General features: G+C 47.1%; 1 protein-coding gene across 1 annotated transcript; it reads left to right on the top strand.

The window, feature by feature from the left end:
* The first annotated feature begins 8,730 nt into the window (after window positions 1–8,730).
* LOC34620466 lies at window positions 8,731–10,948 on the top strand. The gene is made up of 5 exons (XM_026337015.1): window positions 8,731–9,297; window positions 9,486–9,755; window positions 9,954–10,031; window positions 10,278–10,349; window positions 10,631–10,948. Exons 1-5 carry the CDS (start codon window positions 8,731–8,733, stop codon window positions 10,946–10,948), a joined length of 1,305 nt encoding a protein of 434 aa, XP_026192800.1.
* Window positions 10,949–15,868: the final 4,920 nt, after the last annotated feature.

The raw sequence follows: 15,868 nt of genomic DNA, 5'->3' as shown, positions 1-15,868 counted from the left end.
TCTTTGCTGTTGCTCCGGCTGCACCAGTTCGTGCTGAAGATCCAAGATGCTCTGAGATATATAAGGGTGTATGGAATCCATAGGAGTTTATGTTCGATGTAAAGGACTCGGTATAGCATACGAGCTACTGCCAATGCAAGTTCCTTTCCCTTATTGAGTTGCTGCCTAGCCGTTCCTCTCGGGAGGGAGTGAAAGCAGGGCAGCCTCCCTTCAGGATTCAGACGAGGACAATTTGGATTGCGAAGGCCCCCGTTTCCCAATGGACCATCTGCACGTTGACATGTCGTGCGCTGGCAAGCAAAGGAAAAACTGATCCGCTGATGCCATATTAGGGCAGCCAGCCTCTCTCTGCGAGGCCCGGCTGGGGTATTGCATGAAATAAAAAAGCTAGAAGACTCCTCAATAACTAAAGGGAGGCTAAGTTTGGACATGTGTTCTATGTTGTTAGGTCGTGCTTGCAGACCCGCTGTGGTAGGTTGTGCACAGCATGCAGGCACTGCAGATGGGAGCGAGTAAAACTGGGTGCCAAACGCTGATCAAAAGGCATAATTATGGAAAAGAAAGTTTATTTTCGATAGTTTCATTCTTTTCTCTCCCAGCAAACAATGAGTTCATTAGGACGAAGGAATGGCACTGCGATAGTAGGTGGCCTACTGGTAAATCCATTGATACACATGGGCTAGGCGGTTCCAATTTAGCGTCACAGAAAATTAGAGGCGCAAACGGTTGTATTTTCTCCAGTATGAATTCTTTGTTTGAGCGGCTTTAGACTGTACTATAGTCACGCATTCTTATTACAAGACAAGCGATATTAGAGCGTGCATTGACCCCTAGCAGGCACGGAGACAAAAAGCCCTGGTAGCTTTATGAGCAACTGAGAGGTAAGTACTGTGTAGAGGCCGTATTCAAAATCATGTTTTAGGTATGCAAGTATAGCCTTCGTCAGAGTTTCATGTTTGTTCTTATTCGTGCTATAAGATCTTCTCAGCATGAACGAGGGTGGGTTAGTCTGCAAACGAAGAGCAAGCAATGGGTTTTGTACTATGCTATCAGCACTAAGCTATTGCACTTGGACTACCTTACACTACTAAGTGAAATCTTAGAACGGAGTGCATAGTTTGAGTGATAATGTATTCTTTTTTGTTGGGCATCATAGCTCGCAATAACGACACACAGTGTGGCGGAGAACACATCAAGACCTCCGTACTTTCGAGCGTGTTAGCAAAATTTGATTAAAAATTAGCTTAGAGCTGACTATGATTTGTGTGTCTGTTCAATTATCTTGTCTGTTGTAGAATACCGATATCTCGATACAACGAGAGGGAATGCTGTGTGTGCGTGCCGTAGATGCAAAGTGCATAAAGGTGTGAATGCTCGAAGTGCCTAGAGTGCAGTGCTGCAGACGTAGCTGTCGTTTTCTTTCCACGCTTAGAAATATAGGGGCAGAATAAAAAAAGACAGTAACTTTGGGAAGCAAAAACCTTTTTATACGACCGTATGGAGTCTGGCATTACCTTTGTCCCCATGGAGACATTAGATGAAGCACTACACATGGTTGCATCGCAAGGTTCACTGAAGCTGTTTCCTGCTCATCCGCTGGCTGTGAATGCAGCGAAAAATTTAGGTTTTGTGACCATAACTCTCCGCCTAGAATCTTCGTAGACAGAGGCATAAATTCAGACTCAATTCAAATGCAAGTAAGGTAATGAATGATTTTTGAGGGAATTCGCACATTCTTTGCCCGTGCATTTCCTGATATGAGGAGCAAGAAGCAAAATAAGATACACATATTTCACTTTTTAAGAACTCCCAGCTTTCACAACCCGTCACGCATTGCATCGAGTGCAGATGTACACCGCATAATGTCTTGTTAAGTCAAGCCAAGAGTACAATGCGATAAAGAAGGTGGACTGCTAGACAAGCTAGTCATTTACATTTTATCTAAGCATTGGTTTGATACCACTAGTGCAGTAGAAGCTGCCATAGTATAGCTTAGTCCGATGGCTTGCCTGCCCCTGCTTCATGTCAAAAAGCAGACGCTCTCATGTTTCTTACCTATGCTCCAACAGCAATTAAGTGCAGGAAATCGGAAGGGCTTCCGCCCTACCGACACTTCTCAAGCAGACAGAAACAATGCAAACAGTACAAAAAATGAACTAAGAGAACGAAGTCGACGTATTTGACACAAAATTAGCCAACAACGAACGAGGGACAGAGCCAACAGGAAGGCGGTGGGGCGATGGCTCGCCGTCGTCGGGCCATTCGGATATGTGAACTTCTTGCTACGGGACAAGAGAGCAAGCAAACGGAGCAAAAGAAATAAAACACCACACTACTCGGCAGTGCCTCCGCACCTTATTAAACAATATATGTGTGCAAATACAGCCAGTATGTGCAGATGTGTCTATTTTCAAAGCCCCAGGAAAGGCATAAGGAGGCATGTTGGAACAAAATAGCTTTGAGTGCTGGTATATAAACACTATGAGAGTAGAAAACACCTGAACCAAAATAACAGCAACTTTATACAGCTTTATCAGTCTCCGTATATCAAGGTGAGAAATTCCAGGCAGAACATGCAGGAGGAAAGGACATTTGCCCAGAAACGAGAATAATTCAATCCATGCCTACCAGCATTGTGCACCAAGGAAATCCGCGCTTTCTGCCGCAGGCAACCAAACCCGCAACTACTTTTCCGTCAGTTACTGGGGTTGGCATTCCTTATTCCCTTGAAGTATCGACTCCCATCTAATGTATTCTCATCCCTCAATAGCTCTAGAATCCAGCACATTTATTGCTGCCTGCTCAGCCTCAGCCTCCACACGGATCACCTCTATGTGCCGCACAGCTTGCAAATTATGTTGGGAGGTTCGATTACTTTTTTGGAAGCAAATATTGAGGGCTTCGTGGCGCCTTCAACTTTTAGGACAACCGACAGGGTAAGAAAGGGCATTGATTCATAAAGCATAATAAAAAGTGGTTCTATACACCTATCGGCAGCCTTTGTCTTTGGTCACCTTCTGGTACACTTCGTAAAGCCTGCTCATTCACCAAGACCAAATCTTTAGCCTCAAAATAAAGATCAGACCATCGCTTATCCTATTTGCGCATTTTTCTCTTCTTAGTGTTGAGCATACATTCTTATGCACTACCCAGCGTTCCCCTGCAGCCATCGTGAGTTATGGGTGGTTGCTGACACCTGGACCACTGGGTCGAAGCCCAGATCGAATAGGGGCTCCTCAGGGTAGAGCAGGGATGCAGAAGAACAACGCATAGACAAATGCAGCGCTGTTACTTAAAACCATTCAGTACAAGGGAGAGACTCAAGCTAAGCACTTGGACTCGTCTACGCATAGAGTCGCTGGTACTGCAGAGGTGTGCAGTGCTGTCTGCAACTGCCTCAAGGCGGTTCGCGAAGGCCATAATATCGTCAACGTGGTTTAATGCAGGCCACTTTAAGATGCAGGCCAGAATGCACTAAAGAATTTCACACCCTCATCTGTAATATTACTCCTGGAGCTCTGGTGGCATTTAATTAGTCACATATAGGTGATTGGGCTGCACGAACCGTAACAGAACTTCGGCAATCAAGTAAATAAAGTTATGTGTGGATTCTGCGTACAACGACATAGGTGCCAGCCTGACCCCTGACGTAGGGCGATCCAGAAACGAAATCCATGCTTAAAGCACTCCACCTTCACGAGGTAACCCGCTTTCTTCGCAGAAGGACGTGAGACTCACCATGGTGGAATAGCTCCCACGGCCCTTTTGGTGCCCTGGGATGCGTCCCGCAGCATACACTGTCATGCCCACGTTGTGTGCATTGCCTGCAAGACATAATCCTGTGCTTTCTGTAAAGCAACTTTTTGGAACGAAATCGGAATGCACGGGAGACAGAATCCATGTTTTGTTTTCCTCACAACGGGCCATCCTCAATGTGGTGGTGCTTTACCCTTTTGGACTTCTGAGCTTTGGCAATATGTGATACATGAGTGTCAGAAGCATGAGATTCTCGCAATTTTGATAGGAACGGTGAATTCGCACAGCTGAGACCGGCTGTGCTACACAACAGTGATTCTCTGGATCGTCGCGAGAGCCCATCGGGGAGCACGTTGATGATACCTTTTTCGTACTTAATTGTACAGTAGTAGTGCAGACAGCACTCAAGCCAGCGAACCACTCAAGCGGCATGAAAGCTTCAATAGCCCCTTGCCAGGTACTCTATAGACTGATGCCAGTCTGAACAGGAAGACGAGACCTATATGACATAGTGCCTGCAATTTTCACACCCCATCATACCGCATAGACTCCCTTTTCGCGCACTGGATCACGCTGCACAGTTTTGATGAGTTGATGAGAATAGCAAGCAGTCAGTGCTCTAGATTACCCATAGCCTGTTGGCAGGGTAGTGCGGGGGCTATGCTGCTTGCAATGTATCTTTGGAAGCAGTGACTCTAGTAATCAGATAGTGCAAGTACCAGAGGAGTGGTAATTCATGGACTGCAGTCGTGAGAGCATCGATCTGATCAAATTCAGAAAGCGAATTTCAGCTGTAAGACGCAAGTTTACAAAACTTCTCAATGCCTTTGGTGGGTACATCCAGGATGAGAGTACGTTTTCTGGCTTAAATATTGACCGGATCTGATTCCCTTCGTGCAGCCGGAACGAGTATTTCTAGAAGCACAAGTATTCCCACGAAAAGAGGACAGTTGCGTGCCTTTGCATGCCTCTAGTTGTCGTGCAGTAGCTGAAGTGTACGCTGTTGTGTTTTAAGTTCTTGTATGTTTGGAATCATGCCAAATACGTTGTTCATGTGGACAACCAACAAACCCTTCTCAAAACACTCACAAATAGCCAGGAAAACTTGGCGCTGCAGCTAAGCACAGGCCTTATCAGGTTTAAATGGCACACCTGCATACTCGAGTTTGCGCTTGCGATCGTGAAACACTGTTTGGGCCTAGCATTAGGTTCGAACCAGGATTTGTCTGACAGCATCAGTGTGGAGCATGGAGCTTGTGAAGGAATTCGGCAGTATTAGGCGTCGAAAGCTTCTGCACTACAGTAAACTTGCTGAAGGCTCAAAGCTAACTCATATGCGTCAGCTTCCGTCCTGTTTCGGCAGCAGCAACACCAGGCTATGGCTAAATGGACTGGGTAATGCTTGTATAATGCCACTTCCAAGTGCTCAACCGCTTGCGGCTCAATGTGCTCTTCACGCTGTAAATGATTTTGCTACCCCTAAACATTGTTCAAGACTAAAATGGTGTCTAGGTTAATACGATGCGCTGGGATACCAAGAGGAGGCCAGCCTGCTGGCAGCTCATCATTGTCTAGCACGGCCGTAAACTCCTGCTCGACATTTGCATATTTCTGGTGTCTCCTCACTGACCACTGGACAGCGTTTCTTAATAAAGAGCGTGTTGCAGAGCCACGAAGACGGCGTGTATGCTCAAAACCTTCACTTCCAACCTTGCTGAGGGGCCCGAGTCAAGTGTATGACTTACTTTGTTGAGGTATTGAATCTATTCTACTCACCATAGGTAAAACGAGGGTCACTAAAGAGACACGAATGTAGTTCTGCTTGGGGCTACCTGTTTCACTAACCTCCAGAATGCGCAGCTATGGCCGCATGCCCGCCTCTCACTGGGCCCCTCATGGCATTCCTAATCACGCCGCGGTGCACAGGTCCAGCACAAGGGTCATGGACCATGATAGGACTCTATTCCATTAATAAGTAGCATTTAACTGCCTGTGGCTTACTGATTCTTGTCCTCTGTTCCCTCTTAGCGAGAATGAGCCGTTGGGAATATGCTGGCGAGTGAACAGGCAGAGTGCACTTCTGCGCCGCCTTCTCGTACAGATCCATCTTAAATCTAATGCCAAGTATCCACTCCATCGATTCTTTCTTATAATACGAGCTTATATTAAGCCAATATTGATCACTGGTGGCTCCCAAGTGCAGCTCTTTCGTCTAAAGCCCTTTTCATTGCGACGTAGCCTGCGTGGAAACTTTTCATCCCCCTAATGTGCGTTGGTTGCCCGCCGAACAGCTTGCTTCAACTGGCGTAGTCCCCTTATTCAAGCTCTCGCCTTTTGTACACGTTTGCCTGTCCAAATCGAATAACACGATTTCCCTCTGAAATGCAGCTGCGTTGTTGAAGACTGTCGGGGGCTACTTAAAATCGCGGATTTTCTCTGGACTAGTGTGTTTGTATAATCTCAGAGTGTAGGTTAGGCCCAGTCGGCACAGGCCTGGCCCAAAAGATTTTAGGCGCCAGTTTGACTCTTTGTTGAGTCAAAGACTCACAAGTCGTGCTCGTTTTGTCCTCAAACCTAAAGATGCCCATCACTTGCACGAGACCCATATGCTGATTTATTCGCTGAGTCCTTGCCCATGCTGCGGCCACCTAACATCACCCTTCGGGTATACCCGAGAAAAATCATTCATAGCGCAGCTGTTCGTCTACGCTGTGGCTTTTTCCGGGGAAACTTCATTTTCCTCTATGCAACGACTTATTGATAGATTCTTTTGTTTCAGCTCTCCACCGGCCCCCAAAGCTTGCTGTGAGCTGACCCTATAAGAGCCTATGAGCCACGGCCTGTATGAACGTTTGAACGATTGTAATTCGTTTAAGCAAGCGACCACTTCTCCACCAATAAGCCGCCAATTAAGGATTTCGTATTTTTAAAAATCCAGCAAGGTACACTATTGTCCCTTCGGCTAGCGATACAAAGCAAAGTGTATCGCTGGGCAGCACATGAAAATTTCCAGTTTTCAACCGTCTTTGCAGCTTACATACTTTTTTGGTCAGCATAACATCATTTACGTAACGTATCCATCAGCATTTGAACGGCTGAAAAATACTGCCTTTTTACCACTTGTGAGAAACTCCGTTTAGAAAAGCTTGCAGGCTGACCTCTGGCGCACCCAAAGGCGTTGCGCCACTGTTGATTTTTATCGCCAGAAGGCATTTTTCAGACTACTGTACAAGAAAGAGCTATTGCTATGCCTAAATGCTATTCAAAACCAGGCAATAAGTGTAGGGAAACCTGGTCTCCCACTGCACACACAGCAAGTGGATAAGCAGGGAACAGCTGCATAAAGCATACGTATTACCAGCATTATGTCTCCATCTATGGCGTCTGTCCGATGATACGTGACTCCAAAGACCATACAGACTTAAAAGAATTCGGAGTGTTCTCCAGAAAAATTTTACATTCCCTGGACATGCCCCGCAAAGTTCTTTGCACAGGGATGGAGGGCCAGGTAAGGCGAGCGTAGCTGCATCCTCTACACAGTCTGAGCATTCACATGTAATTGTACATAGCATCTAACGCACACTCACACAACATGGCATCTTGTTGTATCAAGGTTATTGTACTGAAACAAATAAAACATACGCAAAGCCATACCGATATCTCGATTCTTTCCAAATTCGTAGAGTAAGTTTGTGTAGCAGGAAGTGGAAAAGTGTAGTTTAGCCCTCTACCAATTAAAACGGTGCGTATTAATAAATATGACCTAGGAGCAATCAGAGACAGATCGAAATGAAGCGTTTAAAGAGTAAGAAACGACTTCAGCAGCAGAATAGGTGCCTAGGGAATCCAGTCGGTCTTACTTTAAGAATTGAAGATAATGGAATAGAACCATCTCGAATGTTCAAAAGCCACTCGGCAACGTGTAATTCGTCTTGATGGATGTGAGCATGAGCCACCAGCAAGCCGATAACTCTGTCTATCTAGCGCGACCGGCGTGTGGTGGTTCACCTGATTGGCCTTCGCAAAACTAGAAATTTGCACAAAGCCATAGGCAATGGCGCCTTGCATCTCAAACGCCTTTCTCCACAGCCCCCCTAAGTAGGCTAGTTTAAGGGTCATCATACTGTCTGTTTCTATATACTGAATAAACGGCCTTCAATCATGGACCCTGCTGAATCTTAGTCGCTAGTCACTCCTTGCTGCTCACACCTGGCCTCAACCGTGAAGGCTTGCAGTCAGTGCCGCTTCATGACTGCAGCTGTATACCCAAGCCCTGATGCCACATTATAGGAGGCCAGTTTCGCATACAAAGTTCCCTCTTGAAAAACTTGGGCGACCGGCCCAATGTGCTTTGTAATTTTCAGTTGAAGAGGGACAAGGCATGCCTTTGAAAACCTATCAGCTCTGCGTGTACTAGAAACATGAGATTTCACAAAGAACATTCCAGAGTGGGTTGAAGTGCAGGCACGAAACCAGCTGGCCCATAACGTTCCGTGCACATCAAAAGAAATTCTCCTCTTAGCCCACACAACTACGAGTAGACGCTAGCTTCGTTAATGTTGATGGTTAGCCTTACCCTCAATTTTGCGCATTCATAACAAGTTGACACGCTTCAATTTTTGCTTTTGTTCAGCTTCCCATTTTCCAATGCATAGCGAAGGCCATCCATCGAGCACTGGGGCCAACAACTTTTCGACGGATATGTGGGGCTTCGACAGGGGAATCCCTCTAAGAGATACCACACCAGGTTTACCACTCTGTTCGATTACATTAAATAAGGCCTAAAGATTGGTCAAACTCTTTTGCTTTCAATACAAGTCACCAACATTAAGAAGCTCGTGATGCATATACGCTACCATTGACAATGACACTTACACTGACATCTGGTACTTGCTAAATATTGCATCCTGGGATTTCTTGGTGGCATTTATCTAGCGTATAGCTGTACCGTTGTGACTATTTAGGTTTTCTGTAATGGCTCTGCCACATCATCGGGAACAGGCGAGGCCACAGCTGAAGAAAAAAAGCGTAGACGGCAAACAAAATGTGGTGGCCGAAGCTTCCGCAGCGAAGCCTAGCTCTCCCTATGCCCCAGGAAGCTTAACGGCCATGCTTAATTCAGCGGCGGCTGCAGGTGTCTGCACAAGCCCAGGGGCAGTGCTCGCTGGGTTCAAACGGAAGGGGCTGACTCCGAATACTGGAAAGTGTAAAAAGCAGCTGGCGGAACATTTGGCAACCGAAGCTGATGGACTGGAAAAACTGAGGGCCTTGTTTGACAAGGCCCCGGAGAAGCAGCACACAAAATGGCAATGCACCGAAGGGAGCTGCACAAACAGCAGCAAAAATTCCGTTGCCATTGAAACTCTTGTGGAGGAGCCCGAAAATAGGAATTCTACGAGCTTTGGTAAGTGGTTTAGTGCAACTGCTGACTCCTCCTCCTCTCAAAATAATAGGCGGTTGCGTGTGTTTTTGCTATTTCCTTGCGCCTTCCTTGCTGGTTCCCTGCAAAGTATCACCCAGCGCATGGGTGCTTGCAAGCCCGCCAGCCTAATACTTCTTGTGCATATGAGCCGATGAACATTTACACGTATGTTGCTTTCTGCAGTTCCCTATTGGTGGGCTTGACAAAAGGCTGGTAGAGGCAGCTAGGGTTGTTGATTCAATGTGGTCGTTTTTTTTTGGTGGTTGCTGCAGCAGTACGGATTCGGACCACCAGATCAGCACTGCAGTCCGCTGTGGCTGCATCTACTGTTGCTCCTTCTAAGAAGAGAAAGATGCGATCATCCAAAGCAGCAGGAACGGCAGAGGTTTCTAGCGGTAGCGAATCAGATGGCACGGTCGAAGAGGTTCTAGCCCAAGGAGGACAAAAGGAGGCACAAGAGACGCGTGAAGACAAGCAACGACGAACATTATTTGTCGGAAACCTCCCGGTTAGGGATGCCTTTAAGCCTATTGAGCTGTACAGACACCTTGGACTCCAAAGAGCGCAAGTCGAGTCGGTGTGTCCAGCTTCTTCTGCCGCTGCAGTTGGCGCTGCAGCTGGGCTTATGTCACCACTGCTACAGACTAATCGGTTTTCATTTCTTGTTATTGTAGGCCTCTCCTGTTCGTCGATTAGGTAGTATGCTGCCTCGAAACACATGCATAATTTGTTGTGCTGTTTTATAGCGTTTGTGTATGGCTCTGCATTCTTACAGATGCGGCTTCGCTCAGTGCCGGTTGCCGTGGGTTTCCAAAGGTGTCGCCGCGCAGCAATTGCGAGAAAAAAGTTCAGCGTACGTCATAGCTCTCTCACTACTCCCGGTGCAGTAGCCTTGAAAGGCTCTAGTGCTTCTGACACATTTACTACGGCCGTTGCTAGATATGCTCCTGCTGGTGCTGTCATCGCCAGTCCTGCAATCTGCCTCCAGCAATCCATCTGGTGCTCATCTTGGCTCTCGCCGTCTTCTAATAGTGTTATTGAAGCGTTTTGCGTTTAAGGGTGGAGGTTTGGGGGTTCGTACTATTGGCATTTGTTTCAGTCATGCGACGTTCAAAACGCATATTTGGTGTTGAAGGATAGAGGCCTCGTAGAGGATGTTATACAGAGAAAGGTATGGAGCCCTCACACCGTTGATTTTGGGCTAATGTGTCTTAAAAATGGAAGCATTCGGCATGCATTGCACGGCAAGAAGCCATCTGCCTCTCGCTGCGTCTCGTCCTGCTGTCTTCTGATTTGCTTTGCCTCCTACGTTCGCAACTTGTCCCTTGCCGTTGCACTGGCATGGTGTATGCAACCTCCTACTGAATAGTCTCTAGTATGATCTTTTAACCTTGGATCCGCAGTTGTTGGTTCGTGCGCAAGTCCCGTATTGCGTGCGATGTCGCCTTTCAGGTGGACCTGTTCAAAGGCCGGGAGCTGCGGCTAGATGGCGCCTCACGCAGCGAGTTTTCACTTTTTGATAGAAAACGCTCAGTATTCGTTGGGGGCGTGCCAAGGGAGGCAGCAGAGACAGACCTTAAGGAGGCTCTTGCCTTTTTCGGGCCCGTGCAGAGTCAGACGAACACAACCAGTGAAACATGTATAGCCTGCAAATCTATAGTTCTGTGGTTGTATATACACTCCGATGTTACTACACAGGTACTATTCATTTGTGGGTGTGGAAAGGTGGATAGGTTCCCTTTTGCATGTATCTGCGCTCTGCATTTCTAGCGTTGAAGCCTTGGTCTTCTCTCTAAGATATACTTTCTAGTGTATGCGTATTTATCCACGCGCACTTACTGCTCAGTATATGTACAGTACGAACCGTCAGGAACTTCATGCCCATTGCTCTCGGTATTCCCCGCGTGCTTCGTCTCTAGTGGCTGTGTCTGCAAGCACTAGCACATTTAACCTAGTACCTAGATTTACGCTAATGCATAGGAATGCCGTTCATGCAAAATTACTATGGTAGAAAAGCACGCAACGGGTACATGAGAAAAGATGGGAGGATAGGAGGACCGTGTGATTGTCAGCACCGCACGCGAACCCCCCGTGCAACATTCTAGAAACCGGTTGTCTTGCAATACTTTGTGCTGCGCTTTGCTGTGTTCCTCCAGAAACTCGCATTCTTCGCAACAGACTCACTCGCACCAGTTTGGGCGTTGGCTTTGTCTGCTTTGCGGACAGGGGTGCCGCCACTAAGGCCCTGCTCGCAGGGACGTGCACTATTCTAGTGAGATGGCACAGGCATTACGCATGGAAGCCTTATTCTCTTAGGGCTGTCCCAAAGCATGCATCGAGCTGGCGATCGAAAATGGCTGTGCGCGTTGTTTTGAAGCTGTGACCAGCCGAGTTGTCTGAGTGTGCAGTTCCTATACTTCGGGTGTAGTTTTCTGTATATGGTGGGTACTGCAGCCATACCTTTTGTATCAAATAGTGGAATGTGGACGCGGGGTTTGAGCGCGCAACGTTTATTTGCTCATTTGTCTCCTACTTGCTTTCTGCAGGGCCGGTCGGTCCGGCTCATGCGGGCATTGGCTGAGGAGGAGTGCAGAGCCCAACAGGAATCTAAACAAAAATCAAAAGGCAAGGCAGCCCTATCCCATGCATACATTCAATATCTCTGTCTATCTTTGTTCCCTTGGAACTCAAGGCTCTCTCTTACATACAAGCCTTCTTCCATTCCTTTCCAGCTTGACAAGAAAGAGCCTCCTCTGTGACTCACATCTGTCATTTCATGCCGGCTACTCTTGGTGTGTTGCTCATTGTATAGTTCGCTTTGTGCTTTGGTTCATAGTCTGCTTTATTTGTTCCATTTACGTATCTTTTGATGTATCTGTTTATCATGTGTGGTCCCACAGGCAGGGCTAGGCTGCCTCCAGCCCTCCGACGGATTCTGGCTCGCAAGGTGATGATTCTTCCACCGCATATCCCCTGTTTATCAAATATATTCATGCTGTCTCCTTGCTGTTTTCTGGCTTTGTATCCCTTTCTGCAAGTTTAATTTCCTAGTCATCTTCTGACTTGTGTGTGTATTCTTCCAAGTGCTACCCTATCTGTGCTCCACCGCTCGTACCTCTGCCGTGCTCTGCGTCAATGTTACTGCGTTTCCTCAGTGCCAGTGTTGTAGCATATCGGTCCTTTATGCCTTTCTCCCTGAGTTTGTCTGCCTCTTTCTATGTGAGTTCACTGAGTTGTCATGTTTGTTTGTGTGTTTTCAAGGAACGCAAAATTCAAAAGCGACAAAAGTGCATGGCACTTATCGTCAATAGGGAGAGGATGCCGCTGCGGGCGCTGCATAAGAGGCGATGACCAGGCGCCTTCAACGCAACAAGAACCATCGTGGAAAGGACAGCAAATGTACTTATGGCAGAGATTGACCGAGTTATAGGGCGATAATGAAGTAGGCGCACAGAAAACAACAAATGCAGAGAGGCGCACGCAGGAAGACGCGCAGATGTAGAGACAGATAGACGGACGTCATATGGGAAAGGGCTCCCAACAGCAAAGTCGCGCAGAAAGTTTCAACTAGACTAGACGCGTCAGCCTCTCCTGTTTGCCCTCTGGTATCGCCAGAGAAACGAATGCGTTTAAGCTCGATTTTTGTTATAACACTAATTTTGTGCTCCTCCTCGGCGTCCCCTTTCGCCTTTCTGTGTGTTTGTAAGCCTGAATCCACTCCGCTGTTAGGCTGTTGTGTCTTCTTGGCTGGCTTTCTTTGCGCACATTTTAGGCCGTTTGGCTTACTAAGCGTTCTTGGTATAGCCGTCCTTGACGATTCAGTTAGGGGTGGGAGCATTGGACTCAATGCTATGAAGTTAGAACAGGCAGCCTAATAAGTGCCAGAGTGTTTCTCCACACGTGAGTATCTGGATGGCGGTAGAGGCACTGTTTGCACCTGCATTAGTCCTTTAGCCCGGCTACTTTTATAGGGACAAGGCTGGAATTTGTGCGGCGCTCCCGATACCCAGGAATTGTGAAAGGGCAGCGACATACTCATACTGCAATGGTAGAAGAATAATTCCAGCTGTAAACCAAAGATCGAACTGGAGCTGGTAGGGGACCGCCTGTGCCTGTAGCTCCCTACAAGCACAGCGTTCTAGCGTTACAATTGGACAGGACAGCTTTCAAGATGATGCTTCTAAAAACTGTTTATGGTCAAACGCAGACAGATCTGGTGAGAAGTAGTGTGTTGAACTCTGGATTCTATAAACAGTGCAAGACGGCCATTCTAAAGCTAACGAGGTACTTGAATGGGGCTACGCTACTCTTGGGCCATTCAGTTACAAGTTTACATGGAATTCAAAGTTTGAATCGGCTGTCCGTATACACTTTTAGTAGCAGAATACAGTTTGCTCAACATATGAAAAGGGTGTGTGTCTGTGCGGTAGATGCTCGGTGCGATTGGCGGCGGAGTAAGCTGTACTTGTACACTTTCTATCGCACTAGGCATGATCACCGAAAGAATTATTGAAGGCTTGAATAACTTGTTGGTATGGTCGTATAACTGATTTATTGCAAAGTACTGTCTTCTTGGTAAAAAAATCATTATTGTGTACATGCGCACTAGATGGTATGCTCAACTAGCTGCACAGCTTCTAAGTGTTTAAAGCGTGTAGCTACCTTTACGCTGGCTACCTCTTTTCTCTAATGCAAGGGGCTCTGAAGGTCACGGGCACGGTAAGGGTAACTATTGTGAGAAACACTCAGCGACTTTCTATTGAGCTGTTATTGAGTCAGGGAATAATTGTCTTCGTACGGTAACCTTAAATGAAGCAATACAACTGGTACCGCTGCAGAGTTAGAAGCAGCTTTTACCTGTTCATCCACTTGCTATACATTTACTGTGACGTCAGTTTACCAGCTTATTTGGTAGTTTGGCAATTTTTTCATTTACCAACTGGGTAGAAAGCGAAGAGTCCTTCTGGCGATGGAAGTAGGCGGTGGCGTAACGCCTGTTGGGGCGCCAGAGGCCAGCCTGGAAGCTGATGTAAACGCAGTAGTTCCACACTTGGTTGAATGACACTTTATATCAGCCGAAGCGCATGGATGTGTCAAAAAGGATTATTCTGACCAGAGCGATATCACGGGCGTAACGATGGGCAAAAAACTAGGAATCCATCTGCTATTTGGGGATATGCTTTTCTTTGAACTCCCTGAACTAATAGAAATGATAGCTCCTTGCGAAGTGTGCATTGGAGGGAGAATTTACCTCAAAGATGGATCTATTCATCCAGGGGTGGTCGTCTACCTTTAGGGATTACCATAGTCCGAGTCTTCATACACGCCCTTATTCAACGGTCTTGGCAAGGATCCATTCAACCGCAAGTTTTTGGCGACTTAAGCAAGCTGAAGAAATAATATTATCAGCAGCTTCGTGTAGCGGGAGCTCCGGAGCCTTGCTTTGCAACAGCCACACTGCAGACGAGCGACTGCCTGGTCAGTGGTGTGACTTGGGTATCGAACGTATGAAATCAGGTCGTCGCAGGAAGGGGGAGCGACTCAGGTATTAAAGATTTGCCCGGCAGGACATTTACAAATGAGGGATGAGTTGGGGCTCTCTCGCAAACGAGCACAAGCTGGGATTAAGGGAGGCATACCTTTACGCACCAGAAAAGATGTTGCAGAGTTCGATGGGCCTGTATCTTAAGACCAAAAATACACTTTTAGATTTGCTTTGTATCGCTTCTCCTTGACTGAACGGCTTAAGAACGTGCATTCAATGGCCTGTACAGAAAAGGCTGTCGCAGCAAAGACGTTATCCAGCGCCTCGCCGCGTCTCCGATAGTTGCGTTGCCCATCTTGTGAGTGTCCATGCTTCCAAAGACACAGTGTCAGTGACTTAGTGCTGGGTGCTGCTGCCAGCAACCTAGGCATGACTTGGTTTTTGTTATAGCTTTAAGATCGATCAGCTGTACTCAGTGGGGGAAAGGGAGTTCTATGCGTTGTGGTGGGGCGCGGAAAAGTGCTGGCACTACCTATGTGGGCCTCATGCTACTGTGTAGTGTACCATAGGTCTTGACTGTGCACTACAGAGCGCTTTGAACGCTGCTGCTCCAGCAGTTTTTGCTGGCTTGGATGCTTCTCACGGAACGACTTTACAAGTGATGCATATTTAGTGCACACCAACGTCGTTGTGGCACACTCTCCCACATCCTCGCGGCTTACTACTGTGCAGCGCAGCCGCTCTTTTTTGTGCTCATTCACTCTTTCTATCAGAATTGCATAAGTCATAAGCTTTCCAAACCCACGCAGCAGCTAATATTGTCGAAAATTCGGGACGACTAAAAGGGCGAAGCATTACCACGTCGAGGATAACATGCGTTTCAAAATAAAGTGAGGACATATACGCGTGTACATTCCGACCGCCCTCCGCAGCATCACTTCAGGTAAAGCACGTGGTAGCGTTCTTTCGAATCACGGGGGGACTCGAATTATAGTGCAAAAGCTTTCATCAGCGTTATGGCGGCCGTGCGATGCGTCGCGCAGCAGAGAAATGTGCAGGGTCATGCCCAGTTTTTCAGCAACTGACGATCGGAAATCGTCCTAGATCCGGCCTTTTGCAAACCCTTCTGGCTTCCGAAAGAATCTGGACTACTGTGGCTCCGGACTTTGATGTTGGACTGATCGAAATTAGGAATCAGGATAGCG

This window comes from Cyclospora cayetanensis, unplaced genomic scaffold, assembly GCF_002999335.1.
Source record: "Cyclospora cayetanensis isolate NF1_C8 unplaced genomic scaffold, CcayRef3 CcayRef3_contig_16, whole genome shotgun sequence".
NCBI lineage: Eukaryota > Apicomplexa > Conoidasida > Eucoccidiorida > Eimeriidae > Cyclospora > Cyclospora cayetanensis.
The sequence above is the reverse complement of the archived record's forward strand: the minus strand, read 5'-3'. Positions and strand labels throughout refer to the sequence as shown.

Bases quoted from the DNA above. Each gene is read 5' to 3' on its own strand.
- LOC34620466 (XM_026337015.1), top strand. From the start codon at position 8,731: ATGGCTCTGCCACATCATCGGGAACAGGCGAGGCCACAGCTGAAGAAA. The intron at 9,756-9,953 runs GTGTGTCCAGCT...GCATTCTTACAG, and splicing joins AAAGAGCGCAAGTCGAGTCG to ATGCGGCTTCGCTCAGTGCC. The intron at 10,032-10,277 runs GTACGTCATAGC...CATTTGTTTCAG, and splicing joins TTGCGAGAAAAAAGTTCAGC to TCATGCGACGTTCAAAACGC.